Below are 20,122 nucleotides of genomic sequence, written 5' to 3'. Positions count from 1 at the left end.
TGCAGCCAGTTCCCTCCGCAGCCCTGTCAGCCTGTTCAGTTCTCTCCTATGAGACTAATGGCCACACAGCCTTTCTCCCCTTGCTCGAGTGAGGCAATGGGATGACACTTTCAGTTGCTTGCTCTGGGAAACCCTGGAGAGAGGTCTCAGGCCAGTCTGGTGTGTGAGTTTGTGTGAGTGACATGCTCACACATTCCAGTGGGGAGTGTCAGGTCAAGGGAGGTGAGTTGGGCAGTTAAATACAAGGCCAGTGAATACATTTATGTCCCTAATTTCATTTGGTTTCCTCTCTGCCTCTGCATCTTCCTTGCCACCCTCTATCCCCTGTAATTAGTCTTCTGAAAGTCATCTTTGACAGAAAAAAATCAAGGCACGTCTTTGTTTTCCTATGGTTATTCCATCTCCATTTCCATGGAGGCTCCCTTGGTTTTGGAGGGGGTTGTGAAAAGCATGGGGGTCTTCAAGGCTTCCTTTTATCCTTTGTTAAAACCGTTTTAAAAATTGATTACCAAAATATATGTTTACTGTGAAAAATTAGAAGTGCAGTCAGCAGCACTCAGGTGGTTTGCCGAGGGCCCTGGCCCAGTTCCCTCCCGCTGTCCATGCCCAGCTTCAGGGCCACCCCTCCAAGCTGCCGCACCCTGCTGGCTGCCCCTTCCTCTGGGCTTGCAGGACGTCTAGGGTGCCTGGCAGGCCTGAGGCAGTAGCCTCAACCAGGGTATTCCGTATCTCAGAATCTTCACGCCTTCAGATCTGGACTCTGCAGTCTAGTGGGTAGGTAGAATCTTTGACAGCGTTCAGTCCAGCCTGAAGAAGGGCTTGTGCTGGGATCATGCAAGTTTTGCTCCGTTCATGTGGGCAGCCACATATTGCTGAGAGGTGTTAGGCATGTGTTACATTGTTCTGTTCCGTGCTCAGTCATTCAGTTGAGTCTGACTCTTTGTGACCCCATGAACTGTAGCCTGCCAGACTCCTCTGTCCATGGGATTTTCCAGGCAAGAATACTGGAGCGGGTTGCCATTTCCTCCTCCAGGGGATCTTCCCGACGCAGGGATTGAAGCTGTGTCTCTTGAATCTCCTGCATTGACAGGCGGACTCTTCACCGCTGCACCACCTGGAAAGCCCAGGTTACCTTATGGAGACAAATGGGACAGGATGTGCTGTGGGTTTGAGCAGAGGGAAAAGGAAAGCTGATGGTATTACATTGCCTTCTTGTCATCGCCCAGTGTGAGTGGGAGATCCCTTCCCTGAGAATAGATTTTTTTTATAGAAGGTGGGAGAGGAAGTGAGGACATTGAATGCCAAAGTGGGGTGGACTGTCAGAAAGGGAAGGCGGTGTACAGCCCATGCAGGGCTGCCACTTTCGTTCTCAGCGTTGCTTAGTGCCCGCGTCGTCAGGCTGGCCCTGGTTTTCTTCCCAGATAATTTTTTTTAAGTCAAATGAGAAGAGGCGCCTTACAGCGCGTTTCAGCCTGAAGCTTTACTGGAGTGGATGAGGGGGTGATTTCTCCCGGCTCCCGCAGGTCCCTGTGGGAGGATGAGCACGGGGCCAGGCACTGCTGTTCTCACTGAGTCTTGGGCAAGACACCTCCTCAGCCATGCTCGGGCTAGCTTCCACCTGTGGGCATTTATGGGCAGAGAGAAAGGTCCAGACGGAGCCCCTTGTACCTGCAGAACCAGGGCTGTACCAGATTTTGAGCATCTTTGCCGTTTCATCTGTCCACAGCCATGCACCTGGGAGATCCTAGGGAGCTTTAAAGAACATAACTTTTTGTTTGTTTGTGCCACACAGCATGTGGGATCTTAGTTCCCTGACCAGGGATTGAACCCCAGCCCCCTGCATTGGGAATGTGGAGTCTTAGCCACTGGACCCCCAGTGTGTTAGCAGCTCAGTCGTGTGCAACTTATTGTGACCCCATGGACTGTAGCCCCCCAGGCTCCTCTGTCCATGGGATTCTCCAGGCAAGGATACTGGAGGGGGTTGCCATTCCCTTCTCTAGGGGATCTTCCCAACCCAGGGATCTAACCTGGTTCTCCTGCATTGCAGGCATATTCTTTACCATCTGAACCACCTGGGAAGTCCCAAAATATAACTTTTAGAAATGACTTTTTTGTTGTGTTCATGGCAAGCCACTCCAGTACTCTTGCCTAGAAAATCCCATGGATGGAGGAGCCTGGTAGGCTGTAGTCTGTGGGGTCGCTAAGGGTTGGACATGACTTCACTTTCACTTTCACTTTTCACTTTCACACATTGGAGAAGGAAATGGCAACCCACTCCAGTGTTCTTGCCTGGAGAATCCCAGGGACAGGGGAGCCTGGTGGGCTTCCGTCTATGGGGTCACACAGAGTCGGACACGACTGAAGTGACTTAGCAGCAGCAGCAGCATGTAAGTGATATATGGTCATTCAAGCATATAAAACTAGTTCCTGCCCAAGTAGAGTAACTTAGGGAGTCACTATAGTGTGATGATACTGACAAATAGTTGTCTCTGATAGATGACTTGGTAAGCATCTTCTTCTGCAACTTCCATCATTGGATGGAGTCTTTCCAGCAACTAAGTGTTATGTGTGGAATAGTTAAGTTATGAGAAGAGGGTCTTATGTGGGGTTACTGGGCCTATCAGTTGGAAATGTGGTTAATCTTGGCAAAAAAAGCAACACTGCTAGTTATTATTTTTCATTATAATTCATGACAAATATATAACTTTGTTATTGGCAAGACAAGTAATCAAAATTAATTGACATGTTTTCTTCTCCCATTCTTGGAGGTACTGCATACATCTGACTATGTCTTTTTAAAAATTTTTTTAGGACAGATTTCTGCGTACACAAAGATGAACCTTGTGACACCGTTGGTAAGTTTAGAGTTAAAATAATAACTCTGTACTCTCTGATAATGTGGAGACATGATAACCCTTCCAGTCTGAAAGTGCTATCCTTAGAGAAGCTCTGCCTTTTCTGTTACCTCTTTTTTTGGTAAATTTGGTCTTTGATTTTACTTTTCTTCTTTCCTAAAAAGTTTTGCAATTTCTTATGGCAGAAGTCATCTAGACAAAGGTAATAAGGAAGAAATGAAAAGTGCAACCCAGGGTAGGAGCCCCCAGGCCGCCCTGAGGTGACTGTAGTCGGATTGCACTTGGCTGAGCCTCTTGATCACCAGTGAGGAGGGGGACCTCACTGAATTACATGATTGTCCTGAGACAGAAGCTTCACCAGTGTCCTAAGAGGTGAGATGTGACTGCAGGGTTGTGGGCCTGGTGTGTTACCCCAGCCTTGGCTCCAGGCCCATCGCTTTCTGGTCGAACGGTAGCGATGCTGACATGTAACGCAGGAAAACACGGTTTCCCTCTCCCACCTTCAGCCTGTACCACCTTCCCCACTTTCCCCTTCACTTGCTGTTTTCTTTCTCTCCTGTCCCCAGTTATGTCTGGCTTGCTCTAGACCTTTCATAGATTTCGAATTTGAACCGGTCTTTGGATGCAGGAATAGAGTACTTAGTTAAGGGGGAATACCAAGAGGGTTGCCAGTTTTGTCTGCTGTAGCACAAACTTCAATTCCCTGAAGTGAAGTCACTCAGTCATGTCCGACTCTTTGTGACCCCATGGACTATAGCCTACCAGGCTTCTCTGTCCATGGGATTCTCCAGGCAAGAGTACTGGAGTGGGTTACCATTTCCTTCTCCAGGGGATCTTCCCAACCCAGGGATTGAACCCGGGTCTCCCGCATTGGAGGCAGACACTCTAACCTCTGAGCCACCAGGAAAGCCCTAGGAGGTTGAAATATTGCGCCATCAAAAGTACAGTTTAGAACTGAATTATAGGAAAAGTGAAGGAAAATGGTACAGAATTGAATATATCTATTATTGTGGAATTCAGATGTTACATGGAGAAGGCAATGGCACCCCACTCCAGCACTCTTGCCTGGAAAATCCCATGGATGGAGGAGCCTGGTGGGCTGCAGTCCATGGGGTCACTAAGAGTCAGACACGACTGAGCGACTTCACTTTCACTTTTCACTTTCATGCATTGGAGAAGGAAATGGCAACCCACTCCAGTGTTCTTGCCTGGAGAATCCCAGGGACGGGGGAGCCTGATGGGCTGCCGTCTATGGGGTTGCACAGAGTCAGACACGACTGAAGCGACTTAGCAGCAGCAGCAGATGTTACAAACCTGTGCTTCCCATTGGGTCCTGCTAGCAGGTAATCCTGAGCCTTTGCTCTGGCTCTGCCACATTCAAGCTGGGTGACCTTCAATGAAGTGAAGTCGCTCAGTCATGTCCTACTCTTTGTGACCCCATGAACTATAGCCTACCAGGCTCCTCTGTCTGTGAGGTTTTCTAGGCCTGACTCTTTGTGACCCCCTGGACTGTACCTCTGTCCATGGAATTCTCCAGGCAAGAATACTGGAGTGGGTTGCCATTTCCTTTTCCAGGGGATCTTCCCAAGCCAGGGATCGAACCCAGGTCTCCTGCATTGCGGGCGGATTCTTTACCAGCTGAGCCACAAGGGAAGCCCGTAGTAAATCTCCATAATCCATAAAATGGTCACTTTGGACAAGGCCACTTATAAGGTCTTTCCAAATCTTGAAGAATGGTAGCTAGCATTCATGTCGCATTTGAGAATTTAAAAATGATTTTTTATATCATACTTTATCAATCCTCTAAAGTTTGAGAACTAAGTGTTAAAAACCAACTAACCAATCCATACTTTGTTATTTGGGCGCTGTCTCCATAATGGAATTACTAGACAAATGCAACGTGAAGTAGGCTTCAACAGAGGATTAGCCGATGCCCATCTGAGTCTGATTGGGACTGTAGAGGACTGGGGTATGTCCACCTCTGGCTGTCCCGTGCCAGGACTGCCAAAGCATATGCTTTCGGGAGGACTGTCTCCTCTGTCCCAGTGTTCACAAGTCGGCTCTGACAGCTCTAACCCGTGTGTTGTGTCCTTTAGCAGGGCTTGAGGGGCTGGGTCACCACTGTTAACTGAATGAAGGAATAAAATTGAATGCAAATGAATGGACGCCAGTATTTTTGAGTGGTGTGCGTCTGATGAAATGGTTTTCTTTCATGTCATTTAGAGTCGGCTAATATATCACTTTCATATCTGCACAGCAGCTGGCTCTCTCATGCATCCTTCCCTCATCTAAACCACATCCCTGTGTGACCTATATTCATCTGCCAGGCAGTTACAGCAAAATATCATGACTGGGGGTCTTAAACACAGTTATTGTCTCACAGTTCTGGAGGCTGGAAGTTCACAATGAGAACATCCACAGGGTCGATCTCTCCTGGAGCCTCTCTGCTTGGCTTGCAGATGGCTGTCTTCTGCTTGTGTCTTCTTTCTGTGTATGCCTGTATCCCAACCTCCTCTTTTTATAAGGACACCACTTATATTCGATCAGAGCCCCACTCTGATGACCTTACTTAAACTGAATTACCTCTTCAAAGTCCCTGTCCCCAAATATCTCCATGCTGAGAATTGTGGCTTCAACTTACGGTTTTGGGGAGGAAACAGTGCAATCCATAATGTTCCTCATTTGACACTTAGCCACATACTGTCAGTTTCTTTATAAACAGTCACAAAACCCACATGGTGTTTATTAGTATACATTTATTCTAATATTCTAAACAATTTACTTGTTTCAAGTTAGCCAGTAAGAATAATGGGTGCATTTGATGAAAATAATAATTTGAACACGGAGCTTATGGAAGTCTCACAGCAGTCTAATCCAGTTTACTTCTATATTTTTTTACCTTCATATTTTTAAATAGTTATAGAAGTTCTTTAAGTTGTCAAAATAGTACAGAAAAGTCTCTTGTCAATCATTCGGCTTCTTACAGTGACATCTTACGTAACTATAGTGGGTTTCCAAAACCAGGAAACTGATTGGCACGATGCAGTGAACTAGACTACAGATCTTGTTCAGGTTTCACTGATTTTTGCATTCATTCATTTTGGGATTTGTTTTTACCTGTTGTTCCATGACATTTTATCATGTGTAAATTCGTCCATCCACCTCAACGATCAAGAGCAAAACTGGTTCGTCCCTTCCAAGCTGTTCCCTTAGGCTGCCGTGAATCACCCTTTCCTTCCCTGTCTTTCCCTAATCCTGGCTACTACTTATCCGTAATCTGTCACTGTGATTTTGTCATTCCAGCATCCCACAGAATGGAAAAATAATCTGAATCACATAGATATGCCGTTTCCAATGCCAGGAGATTTTGAGCAGCTGCCTCAAATCTCAGAATCCAGCTGTAGTAGGAGGGGCTGTCCTGAGTCCTTTAGAAAGTGAAATAGTCTAGTACCTTGAGAAACTGGGGAAGCTTGGGGTTTATTAACATTTTATATTTGGTATATAGTAGTATTTTTGTTTGCTTTGTTGTTTTATTTAGGATATAACTTACAGGAAGTAAAGAGTACAAATCTTGATGGATTTAAAACATCGATGCCTATACTTGTTTTCTAGTTTATCTATTTATTGAAATAATTTTAAAGGAGTGTTTTGAGTTCAGTTTTAATCTATTTTTTAAAATTGTGGTAGTATATATATATATATAACATAAAATTTACTATCCTGACCATTTTTTAGTGGATAGTTCAGTGGCATTAAGCACACCCACATCGTTGTAATCATATCCCTGTTCTCTCAGAGCAATACTCATAACAAGATATGGAATGTTCTCAGCCCCCAGAAGGTTCCCTAATGCTTCCCTCAAGTCCTCTGGAGGTGTTCCCCCAAAGGGAACCTACTGTTATAAATGTTTAAATCCCTGTTCCTTAACAGTTTAATTTAAAAATAGTTTAAACTTCGAAGTTAAATTTGCATGATTCATTTGAAGAATCTCTGAGGTACCGAGTGGAGTTCGGGGTTCCATGAATAGTACCTCCCTCTACACTGCTCAGTCTGCATTAGCTCAGCTCCCCAGACAGGATTCCTGACTGTGGAGACAAGCAGAAAGGGCACCTGTCAGAAGTGGGACTGGCTGAGACTAGAGGACCAGGTTGGAACATAGCTAGCACCTGAGGGGGCCCCGCAGGGTGAGGCCGGGGCAGAGGTTGGTGGCCGGGCTGTGGGGAACGGCCCTCTCTGCCCCCTCAGCCACCATGTCGCCGCCTCTGAGGCCTGCCCTCGATCACGTGACTGCCTCTCTCTACCCTGACCTGCGTGGGGGCGAGGGCGGCTCTGGCCCTTCGGGGAGACACAGGGGAGACACAGGCACGTCCACGACGCGTGCGTGTACTGGGGGTGTACCGAGAGGGTGCTTTACCAAGGAAGGGTGGTGCTGACAGCGAAGGGTGACCGTGTTCTCTGCACTCTGAGCTCTTAGTAAAGACTGAAGCCCGAGACACTGACATGTCCTTTGTGCACATTGCAGGGTTCCTGCTGACACAGGCGAGGGCGCTTCCCTGACCCCGACTCTAAGGCAGTCCTGACTCCTGCGGGGGCGAGGCCACACCAGGCTGCTCCACATTGGCCAGGAGCTTGACTGAGCATACAAGTGGACACACTTTTAAATAATCACGCCAGATAGACACTCCCACCCTGTTAGCCTACTGTGGGAGGGAAGGGAAGATACCTAAGGGTCCCACTCACCTCCAGCTTGGGGGAAGACACACACAAGGAAAAAACTCTTGAGGCAGGAGGATTGGGAAAGCAGGCTTCTTCTCTAACAGAAGCAGCTGCCACCACACTGTGGTCCCTACTGGGCATATTTCAGACTTGCCTTTGTGGAGGGTGGCCTTTCCTCTGTTGAGCTGCTTCATCCTCCAAGATCTGCTTGCCTGCCACCATCCTGATGCTGAGGGCTCCTAGGTGAGAAGAGGGTACCGGGAAGTGCAGGGTCATGGGCCCAGGAGATCTCTGAAGGCCGTGCTGATCCTTTGCTCTCCTCCTCCCAGACCCCCAGGCCTCTCTGTGGTCCAGGCATGATCGGCCATGTCTCTCCACAGCCTGGCTGACCAGACGCATCTTTTTTAAAAAAAATTTATCTACTTTTAATTGGAGGATAATTACTTTACAATAATGTGTGGGTTTTTGCCATACAACAATATGAACCAACCACAGGTATAAATATGTCCACTCCCTCTTGAACCTCCCTTCCACCTCCCAATCCATCCCACCACTCTAAGTTGTCAAAGAGCACTAGTTTGCGCTCATTGTATCATATAGAAAATTCTGTCTGGCTATCTATTTTTCATATGGTAATATATATGTTTCCATGGAATGCTTTCAATTCATCTCACATTCTCCTTTGCCTGCGGTGTCCACAAGTCTGTTCTGTATGTGTGCATCTCCATTGCTGCCCTGCAAATGGGTTTATCAGTTCCATCTTTCTAGAGTCCAGGTATATGCATTAATATATGATATTTGTTTTTCTCTTTCTGACTTATTTCATTCTGAATCATATGCTCAAGGTTTGTCCAATTCATTAGAACTGACTCAAATGTGGTCCTTTTTATAGCTGAGTAATATTCCATCATGTATATGTACCAAAACTTCTTTATCCATTCATGTGTCGATGGACATCTAGGTTGATTTCATGTCCTAGCTATTGTAAATACTGCTACAGTGAGCATTGGGGTACATGTGTCTTTTTCAGTTATGATTTTCTCAGGGTATATGCCTAGTAGTGGGATTGTTGGGTCATATGATAGTTTAATTCCTAGATTTTTAAGGAATCTCCATACTGTTCTCCATAGTGGCTGTATCAATTTATATTCCCACCAACAGTGCAAGAAGATTTTCTCCACACCCTCCCAGCATTTACTGTTTGTAGACTTTTCGATGATGGCCATTCTGACTGGTGTGAGGTTACATCTCATTGTAGTTTGGATTTGCATTTCTCTCATAATGAGTGACGTTGAGCATCTTTTCATGTGTTTATTAGTCATCTGTATGTATTCTTTGGAGAAATGTCTGTTTAGGTCTTTGGCCCACTTTTTGATTGGGCTGTTTATATTTCTGGTATTGAGTTGCATGAGCTGCTTGTGTATTTTGTAAATTAATCGTTTGTCAGTTATTTCATTTGCTATTATTTTCTACCATTCTGAGGACTGTCTTTGCACCTTGTTCATAGTTTCCTTTAAGAATTTTCCACACTTTATTGTGATACACACAGGCAAAGGCTTTGGCATAGTCAATGAAGCAGAAGTAGATGTTTTTCTGAAATTCTCTTGATTTTTCTATAATCCAACAGATGTTGGCATTTTGATCTCTGGTTCCCCTGCCTTTTCTAAATTCAGCTTGCACATCTGGGAAGTTCTTGGTTCTTGTACTGTTGAAGCCCTGATTGGAGAATTGTGAGCATTATTGCTAGTGTGTGAGATCAGTACAATTGTGTGGTAGTTGGAACATTATTTGGTATTGCCATTCTTTGGGATTAGAATGAAAACTGATCTTTTGCAGTCCTGTGGCCACTGCTGAGTTTTCCAAATTTGCTGGCCTATTGAGTGCAGCACTTTTCACAGCGTCATCTTTTAGGATTTAAATTAGGTCAGCTGGAATTCCATCACCTCCAGTAGCTTTGTTCCTAGTGATGTTTCCTTAGGTCCACTTGACTCCAGGATGTCTGGCTCTGGGTGAGTGATCACACCATCATGGTTATCTGGGTCATGAAGATTTTTTTTTTTAATAGTTCTATGTATTCTTTCCACTTCTTCTTAATATCTTCTGCTTCTGTTAGGTCCATAACATTTTTGTCCTTTATTGTGCCCATCTTTGCATGAAATGTTCCTTTGGTATCTCTAATTTTCTTGAAGAGATCTCTAGTTTTTCCCATTCTATTGTTTTCCTCTATTCTTTGCATTGATCACCTAGGAAGGCTTTCTTATCTCTCCTTGCTATTCTTTGGAACTCTGTATTCAGATGGATATATCTTTCCTTTTTCCCTTTGCTTTTCACTTCTCTCCTCTTCTCAGCTATTTGTAAGGCCTCCTCAGACAACCATTTTGCCTTTTTGCATTTCCACTTCTTGGGATGGTTTTGAACACCACCTCCTGTACAGTGTTACAAACCTCCGTCCATAGTTCTTTGGGCACTCTATCTATCACATGTAATCCCTTGAATCTTGTTACTTCCACTGTATAATCATAAGGGATTTGATTTAGGTCATACCTGAATGGTCTAGTGGTTTTCCCTACTTTCTTCAATTTAAGTCTGAATTTTGCAATAAGAGAGTTCATAATCTGAGCCACAGTCAGCTGCTGGTCTTATATTTTCTGACTGTTTAGAGCTTATCCATCTTCAGCTACAAATAATAGAATCAATCTAATTTTGGTATTGACCATCTGATGGTGTCCATGTATAGAGTTGTCTCTTATGTTGTTGGAAGAAGGTGATGGGAATACCAGACCACCTTACCTGCCTCCTGAGAAATCTGTATTCAGGTCAAGAAGCAGCAGATAGATCTGGACATGGAACAACAGACTGGTTCCAAATTGGGAAAGGAGTATGTCAAGGCTGTATAGTCACCTTTTGCTTAGAATTCCAAATTCTATGAACTGTACAGTCTAATGGATCACAAAGAGTCAGACACAACTGAATGACTTTCACCTTGGACTTCCCTGATAGCTCAGTTGGTAAAGAATCCACCTGCAATGCAGAAGACACTGGCTTGATTCCTGAGTCAAGAAGATCTGCTGGAGAAGGGATAGGCTACCCACTCCAGTATTCTTGAGCTTCCCTGTGACTCAGCTGAAAAAGAATCTGCCTGCATTGCGGGAGACCTGGGTTTGAACCCTGTGTTGGGAAGATCCCCTGGAGAAGGAAAAGACTGTCCACTCCAGTATTCTGGCCTGAAGAATTCCATGGACTATATTTCATGGGGTCGCAGAGTTGGACAGCTTGCCTCACTTATTTAACTTATATGCAGAGTACATCATGCAAAGTGCCAGGTTGGATGAAGCACAAGCTGGTATCAAGATTGCAGTGAGAAAGATCAATAACCTCAGATATGCAGATGATACCACCCTTATGGATGAAAGGGAAGAGGAACTAAAGAGCTCTTGATGAAAGCCAAAGAGGAGAATGAAAAAGTTGGCTTAAAACTCAGCATTCAAAAAACAAAGATCATAGCATCCAGTCCCATCACTTCATGATAAATAGATGAGGAAACAATGGAAACAGTGACAGACTTTATTTTCTTGGGCTCCAAAATCACTGCATATGGTGACTGCAGCCATGAAATTAAAAGAAGCTTGCTACTTGGAAGAAAAGCTATGACCAACCTAGACAGCATATTAAAAATATAGAAGTATTACTTTGCCAACAAAGGTCCATCTAGTCAAAGCTATGGTTTTTCCAGTAGTCATGTATGGTTGTGAGAGTTGGCCCATAAAGAAGGCTGAGTGTCGAAGAACTGATGTTTTTGAACTGTGGTGCTGGAGAAGATTCTTGAGAGTCCCTTGGACTGCACAGAGATCCAACCAGTCTATCCTATAGGAAATCAGTCCTGAATATTCATTGAAAGGACTGATGCTGAAGCTGATACTCCAATACTTTGGCCATCTGATGCGGAGAATTGACTCACTGGAAAAAACCCTAATTCTGGGAAAGATTGAAGATGGAAGGAGAAGGGGATGACAGAGGATGAGATGGTTGGATGGCATCACCGACTCAATGGACATGAGTTTGAGTAGGCTTCTGGAGTTGGTGATGAACAGGGAAGCTTGGCGTGCTGCAGTCCATGGGGTCATAAAGAGTCAGGCACGACTGAGCGACTGAGCTGAACTGATAGTTTCCTTTGCTGTGCAAAACTTTTAAGTTTAATTAGGTCCCACTTGTTTATTTTGTTTTTATTATTTTATCTGTACCCTGGATGGTGGGTCACAGGATCTTGCTGTGATTTATGTCAAAGAGTGTCCTGCATATGTTTTCCTCTAAGATTTTGATGGTCTCTGGTCTTCCATGTAGGTTTTTAGTTCTTTTTGAGTTTATCTTTGTGTATGGTATTAGAAAGTATTCTAATTTCATCCTTTTACACACAGTAGTCCTGTTTTCCTAGCACCGCTTATTGAAGAGACTCTTTTCTCCATTGTATGTATATTCTTGCCTCCTCTGTCAAAGATGAGGTACCTGTAGGTGCACAGGTTTATCTCTGGCCTTTCTATCTTGTTCCATTTGTCTATATTTCTGTTTTTGTGCCAGTACCATACTGTCTTATTGACTATAGCTTTGTAGTATAGTGTAAAATCAGGAAGGTTGATTTTTCCAACTCTGTTCTTTTTTCTCAAGATTGTTTGCATATTCGGGGTCTTTTGTGTTTTCATAAAAATTGTGAATTTTTTTGTTCTAGTTCTGTGAAAAATGCCATTGGTAATTTGATAGGGATTGCTTAGAATATGTAGATTGCTTTGAGTAGTATGGTCATTTTCATAGTGTAGTTTCTTCCAATTCAAGAACATGGTATATCTCTCCATCTGTTTGTGTCAGCTTTGATTTCTTTCATCAGTGTCTTTTAGTTTTCTGTATACAGCTCTTTTGTCTCCTTAGGTAATTTTATTCATAGATTTTTTTTCTTTTTGTTGCAGTGGTATATGGGATTGATTCCTTAATTTTCTTTATGATTTTTCATTGTTAATGTATAGGAATGAAAGAGGTTTCTGTGTATTGATTTTGTATCCTGTGACTTTACTAAATTCACTGATTGTCTGTGTGTCTGCTTAGTCGCCCAGTCATGTCCAACTCCTTGCTATCCCATGGACTGTAGCCCATCATGCCCATTTGTCCATGGAATTCTCCAGGCAAGGATATTGGAATGGATAGTTCTCTTTTCCAGGGGATCCTTTCCTCATAGGACTGGGAACAAAAAAAGAATATTGCTTCCTGCTATTTTTATTCAACGTTGCTGTAGAGGTTCTATCCATGGCAATTCACTGATTAGCTCTAGTAATTTTCTGATAGTATCCTTAGGGTTTTCTTTGCATAGTATCATGTTATCTGCAAATGGTGAGAGCTTTACTTCTTTTCCAGTCTGGATTCCTTTTATTTCTTTTCCTTCTCTGATTGCCATGACTAGGACTTCCAAAACTATGTTGAATTATAGTGATGAGAGTGGGCAGTTTTGTCTTTTTCCTGATCTTAGAGGAAATACTTTGTTTTCCACCATTGAGAATAATGTTTGTTGTGAGTTTATTAAATATGGCCTTTAATGTATTGTATTTATCTATGCCCATTCTGAAGAATTTTTATCATACATGGGTGCTAAATTTTGTCAAAAGCTTTTTCTGCATCTATTGTGATTATCATATGACTTTTATATTTAAATATGTTAATATGGTGTATCACATTGATTGATTTGCAGATATTGAAGAATTCTTGCATCTCTTGGACAACCCAACTTGATCATGGTGTATGGTTCTTATAATGTGTTGTTGGATTCTCTTTGCTAGAATTTTGTTGAGAATTTTTCCATCTGTGTTCATCAGTGAAATTGGCCTGTAGTTTTCTTTTTTTGTGATGTCTTTGTTTTTGGTATCAGGGTGATGGTGACCTCATAGAATAAGTTTGAAAGTGTTCCTTCCCCTTCATTTTTTTGGAAAAGTTTGAGAAGGATAGGCATTTGCTTCTCTCTAAACATTTGATAGAATTCACCTTGAAGGTATCTGCTCCAAGGCTTTTGTTTTTTGGAGATTTTTGATCACAAATTCAATTTCAGTGCTTATGATTGACTTGTTCGTAATGTCTGTTTCTTCCTGGTTCAGTTTTGGAAGGTTGAAGTTTTCTAAGAATCTGTCCATTTCTTCCAGGTTGTCTTTTTATTGGCATATAGTTGCTCATAATGGTCTCTTAGGAGTCTTTGTATTTCTGCATTGTCTGTTGTAACCTCTCCTTTTTCATTTCTAATTTTGTTGATTTGAGTCTTCTCCCTTTTTTTCTTGATAAGTCTGGCTAATGATCTATAACTTTATCTTAAACAACCAGCTTTTAGTTTTATTAATCTTCACTTTTTTCTCCTTCATATCTTTTGTGTTTATTTCTGTTCTGATCTTTATGATTTCTATCCTCATAGTAGCTTTGGGAGTTTTTGGTTCTTTTTCCTGTTATTTTAGGGTAAAATTAGGTTGTGTATTTTGTGGTTTTTCTTGTGTCTTGAGATAGGATTGTATTGCTATAAATTTCCCTCTTAGAACTGCTTTTGTTGCATCCCGTAGGTTTTGAGTCATTGTGTTTTCATTGTCATTTGTTTCTGGAAATTAAAAAATTTTTGTGTTTATTTTTTGTTTTACTGTGTTTGTTTTAATCAGCTTTAATGCCATAACAAACAGTTTGTGGGATCTCAGTTCCTTGGCCAGTGATAGGGCCTGAGCCTCTGGGGTGGGAGTGCTGAGTTCAGGGCACTAAATTGCCAGAAAACTCATGATCCCAGGCAGTATTAATTAGTGATAACTCCTACAAAGTCTCCAGCTGTATCCAAGACCCAGCATCACCCAACTGCCAGCAGCGCTCAGTATAGGATGCTTCACTGGAACAACAAGCAAGATACACCCAAACCTAAGCATCTGCAGACAGGCTTCCCACAGACACCCCTAAACATACCACCTCACACAGCCCTCCAACTGGAGGGAAAAAATTCACCTCCTCCGACCAGAATGTCCATCCCAACATGAAGCCTAAACAAACCACTGGGCCAACCTCACCCACTGAGGGCAGAGACCAAAAGGAAGAAGAACTACAACCCTATAGCCTGGAGAAAGGGGACCTCAAACACAGTAGGTTGGAGTGAAAAAACAGAGAAATATTGGGCAAATGAAGAAACAAGGTAAAAACTCACAAGACCAAATAATCGAGGAAGAAATAGGCAAACCACTTGAAAAAGAATTCAGGGTAATGGTAGTAAAGATTACCTAAAACCTCAAAAATAGAACAGAATGCAAGAGTCAGTTAACACACTTAACAAGGAGCTAGAAGAAATAAAGAATAAACAGAGACAAGCAACACAATTACTGAAATTAAAAATACCCTGGAAGCATAGCAGAATAACTGAGACAGAAAATGGATATGCGAGATGGAAGAGAGAACAGTGAAAATAACTGCTGAAGAGCAGAATAAAGAAAAAAGAATTGACGATGGTCCCAGAGACCTCTGGGATGATATTAAATGTATGATGATATTAAATTCAAATTATAGGGGTTCCAGAGAAGAAAAGTAAAAGAAAGGATCTGAGAAATTTTTTGAAGAGATTATAGTTGAAAATTTCTCTAACATGGGAAAGGAAATAGTCAGGTCCAAGAAGTGCAGCTGCTGCTGCTGCTGCTAAGTCACTTCAGTCATGTCCGACTCTGTGTGACCCCATAGACAAGCCCACCAGGCTCCCCCGTCCCTGGGATTCTCCAGGCAAGAACACTGGAGTGGGTTGCCATTTCCTTCTCCAATGTGTGAAAGTGAAAAGTGAAAGTAAAGTCGCTCTCCCCATAAAGGATAAACCCAAGGAGAAACACACAAAGACACATACTAATCAAACAAACAGATTAAACACAAAGAAAGAGTATTAAAAGCAGCAAGGGAAAGCAACAAGTAACATACAAAAGAAGCCACATACAATTGACAGCTGATCCTTCAGCAGAAACTCTACAGGCCAGAAGGGAATGGCAGGATATATTTAAAGTACTGAAAGGGAAAAATCTACAGCTAAGGATACTCTACCCAACAAGGATATCATTCAAAACTGTTGGAGAAATCAAAAACTTTACAGACAAGACAAAGTTAAGAACATTTAGCACCACTGAACCAGCTTTACAGCAAATGTTAAAGGGACTTCTATAGGCTGGAAACACAAGAGAAGGAAAAGACCTACAAAAACAAACCAAAAACAATTAAAATGCCAATAGAAATAGCAGTTCAGTTCACTCAGTCATGTACGACTCTTCACAATCCCGTGGACTGCAGCACGCCAGGCTTTCCTGACCATTACCAACTCTCAGAGCTTGCTCAAACAGATGCCATCCAGGCTTCCCTGTCCATTACCAACTCTCAGAGCTTGCTCAAACAGATGTCCATCGAGTCACTGTTGCCATCCAACCATCTCATCCTCTGTTGTCCCCTTCCCCTCCTGCCTTCAATCTTTTCCAGCATCAGGGTCTTTTCAAATGAGTCAGTTTTTTGCATCAGGTGACCAAAGTATTGGCGTTTCAGCTTCAGCATCAGTCCTTCCAATGAATATTCAAGACTGATCTCCTTTAGGATGGACTGGTTGGATCTCCTTGCAGTCCAAGGGACTCTCAAGAGTCTTCTCCAACACCTTGGTTCAAAAGCATTAATTCTCAGGCACTGAGCTTTCTTTATAGTCCAAATCTCACATCCATACGTGGCTACTGGAAAAACCATAGCTTTGACTAGATGGACATTTGTCGACAAATACTGTCTCTGCTCTTTAATATGCTGTCTAGGTTGGTTGTAGCTTTTCTTCCAAGGAGCAAGGATCTTTTAGTTTCATGGCTGCAGTCACCATCTGCAGTAATTTTGGAGCCCAATAAAATAAAGTCTGTCACTGTTTTCATTTGTTTCCCCATCTATTTGCCAGGAAACGATGGACTGGATGCCGTGATCTTTGTTTTTTGAATGTTGAATTTTAAGCCTTTTTCACTCTCCTCTTTGACTTTCATCAAGAGGCTCTTTAGTTCTTCTTCACTTTCTGCTATAAGGGTGGTATCATCTGCATATCTGAAGTTATTGATATTTCTCCCTGCAATCTCGATTCCAGCTTGTGCTTCATCCAGCCTGGCATTTCGCATGATGTACTCTGCATATAAGTTAAATAAACAGAGTAACAATATATAGCCTTGATGTACTCCTTTTCCTATTTGGAACCACTCTGTTATTCCATGTCCTGTTCTAACTGTTGTTTCTTGGCCTGCATACAGTTTTCTGAGGAGGTAGTTAAAGTGGTCTGTTATTCCCATCTCTTTAAGAATTTTCCACAGTTTGTTGTGATCTACACAGTCAAAGGCTTTGGCATAGTCATTAAAAGGAGAAATAGATGTTTTTCTGGTACTCTCTTGCTTTTTTGATGATCCAATGGATATTGGCAATTTGATCTCTGGTTCCTCTGCCATTTCTTAATCTTGCTTGAACCCTTGCAAGTTCGTGGTTCATGTACTGTTGAAACCTGGCTTGGAGAATTTTGAGTATTTGCTGGTGTGTGAGATGAGTACAATTGTGCAGTAGTTTGCACATTCTTTGGCATTGCCTTTCTTTGGGATTGAAATGAAAACTGACCTTTTCCAATCCTGTGGCTTTTGCTGAGTTTTCCAAATTTGTTGGCATATTGAGTGCAGCGCTTTCATAGCATCATCTTTTAGAATTTGAAATTGCTCAATTGGAATTCCATCACCTCCACTAGCTCTGTTCATAGTAGTGCTTCCTAAGGCCCACTTGACCTTGCATACCAGGATGTCTGGCTTGAGGTGAGTGATCACATCATTGTGATTATCTGGGTCATTAAGATCTTTTTTGTATCGTTCTTCTGTGTATTCTTGCCATCTGTTCTTTAATATCTTCTGCTTCTGTTAGGTCAATAGGAACATGCATATCAGTATATATGGATATATACAGTATAATAGGAACATATGTACCAGTAATTACTGTAAATATAAATGGGTTGATCACTCCAACCAAAAAACACAGACTGGTTCAGTGGATACAAAAACAAGACCCATATATATGCTGTCCACAAGAGACTCACTTTAGGCCTGGAGACACATGGAAACTGAAAGTGAGAGGATGGAAAAAGACATTCCATGCAGAGAGACATCAAAAGAAAGCCAGAGTAGTGATTCTCATATCAGACAAAATAGAACTTAATGAATATCAGGATAAATAAGGAAGGATCCTGCATAATGATCAAGAGATCAATCCAAGAAGAAGATATAATAATTATAAATATTTATGTACCTAGCATAGGAGCACCTCAATACATAAGGCAAACATTAATAGACATAAAAGGGGAAATCGATGGTAGCACAGTATTAGTAGGGAACTTTAACATTTCACTTACACCAATGGACAAATCATCAAAACAGAAGATTAATAAGGAAACACAAGCCTTACATAACACATTAGACCACATGGACCTAATTGATATCTTCAGGCCATTCCATCCAAATGCAGAAGAATACAGTTTCTTCTCAAGTGCACATGGGACATTTTCCAGGATAGATCACATATTGTGTCACACGTCAAGCCTCAAAATAATTTAAGAAAGTTGAAATCATATCAAGCATCATTTCTGACCACAGTGCTATGAGTCTAGATATCAATGATAGGAAAAAACTGTAAAAAAACACAAACGTGGAGATTAAGTAATATATTTCTAAATAACCAACAGGTTACTGAAGACCAGACACATTTTAATTACGGTCAGGAGACCGTAACTTAATTATGTAATTAATTACATAATTTAATAATTTACATAATTACGGTCAGGAGATGTGGGGTGTGTGTAGGTTGAGCTATGGTCAGGTTTGTTTGACAGCCTAATTCAAGCGCTTCCCTGGTGGCTCAGTGTTAAAGAACCTGCCTGCCAGTGCAAGTTCAATCCCTGGGTCAGGAAGATCCCCTGAAGAAGGAAATGGCAACCCACTCCAGTATTCTTGACTGGGAAATCCCATGGACAGAGGAGACTCGTGGTCTACAGTCCATGGGGTCACAAAAGAGTTGGACACAGCTTATTGACTAAACACAGCAATTTCAGTTTTTATGAATTTAGTTTTAATTATCGAGATTTAGCTTTTTCCTTCCTTGACCTCATAAAAGTTTTTAATTACTAGAAAATTCTCCCTTTTCCTCCCCTAGGAGAGGGATGTGATAATCCTACACAAAGGAAAATGGAAACACTCCACAACCTTGTGAAATATGTCACATAGCAGGCCAGGGAGAGGCTGCCAAGGGGGCTCTGAGCACAGCTGGTGTCCCGGGGCCCTGCTGCTCTGGCCTGATGGTCCCTTCCCATAGTTATCTCCAAACTTTGATGGAGGACCCTTGCTGTGTGACCCACAGCATTGTCACTGAGCTCCCTGAGGGGTCTGTCTGAACCCGGGGACTATTCATAGACGTGGCCACTGACCTCCATGCAGCAGGTCCGTCTGTGGAGGAGGAAGGGAGCTTCGCTGACAGGATGAGGGCATCCAGGAATGAAGCAGCATCTCCTTCAGAAGTCTGTTTCAGGCCATCTCTCCATGAAGCCACAGATGTAAAAAGTGCTGGGGAGCCAGTGAGAGGTGAAGGAGGCTGGGGCTACAGTGTCATAACACTGCCCCAGCTGGGTTTCTATTCGCTGAATGTATCCGGGAAGAAGAGAATTTTGAACTGTGTGATGTCATAATTTAGGGCTCAGACAGGAAAGTAAGAGCACGTTTTGTATATGAAAGCAAACATCAGTATGTATCTATCTGGCTGTACATTATCCCGTCTACAGTAGTGACCCTAGAGGACCATTTGCTTATTTCCATCTGGCTGTGGCCGGAACTGTGGACACTCCCTTGTGGATTTCCTTCAGAGTGAGCATTCGTCTCTGTTTTCATGGTGTTGGTCAAGCTTCATTTTGGTTTTCAGCTGGAGAGTTGTCAAATGTGCTGTTCGCTGAATGAGGCTGGAAAATGTTAGAGGTAAAAGTACCAAAGTTTTATTAGTCAGTCTCGAGTTTCTTTGTTTCTGGGGGCTTTCCTATTTGTTCATTTTACTTTACTTTGTTATTCCTTGAGACCTTACAGAAGTCACAGTTCAGTTTTGCTTCAAGATTGTTTGTTAGAAGTCCTGTCCTTCCGGGGAAACTGCCCCATTGAATAAACAAGTCCTGTTGTGTCCGTATCCTTACCTCATACCCGTCTCATGGGCCTGGGCACCCTGCTTCAGTTTCAGGCTTATCCACACTATGTCTTTTGTGTTTTCTCTGAGAAATTTGCAAAGGAGAAGGCTTAACATTTAATGACATATTAGTTGTCCCAAATCAGACAACCTGAGGTCTTCAACAAATTCATCTGTTTGTCAGAAATTATGATTATAATTATGTTCTTGACCATCCTGTGGTTTTTTGAGAGGTTTTATGAACGATTTTAATTTGGGGAATAAAATATGCATATACCTAGCAATTAGGGGTTCAGACTGTTTGGGCAAGTGCTGCCTTC

The 20,122-nt window shown here is 42.5% G+C and overlaps 1 protein-coding gene across 1 annotated transcript in view; it reads left to right on the top strand.

Moving 5' to 3' along the window:
* Positions 1–20,122, top strand: part of ADAMTS17 (ADAM metallopeptidase with thrombospondin type 1 motif 17) — a 401,986-nt gene that overhangs the window by 109,379 nt on the left and 272,485 nt on the right. The window contains exon 7 of the mRNA XM_055417694.2: positions 2,812–2,855. Coding sequence (XP_055273669.2) covers positions 2,812–2,855 — 44 coding nt within the window. The remainder of the gene's footprint in view (positions 1–2,811; positions 2,856–20,122) is intronic.

The sequence above is a fragment of the Moschus berezovskii genome, chromosome 21 (genome assembly GCF_049115385.1).
Source record: "Moschus berezovskii isolate FMDL1 chromosome 21, NW_MosBer_1.0, whole genome shotgun sequence".
In the NCBI taxonomy this organism is placed as follows: Eukaryota; Metazoa; Chordata; class Mammalia; order Artiodactyla; family Moschidae; genus Moschus; species Moschus berezovskii.
Note: the sequence above shows the minus strand (reverse complement) of the source record. Positions and strands in the feature narration are given on the sequence as shown.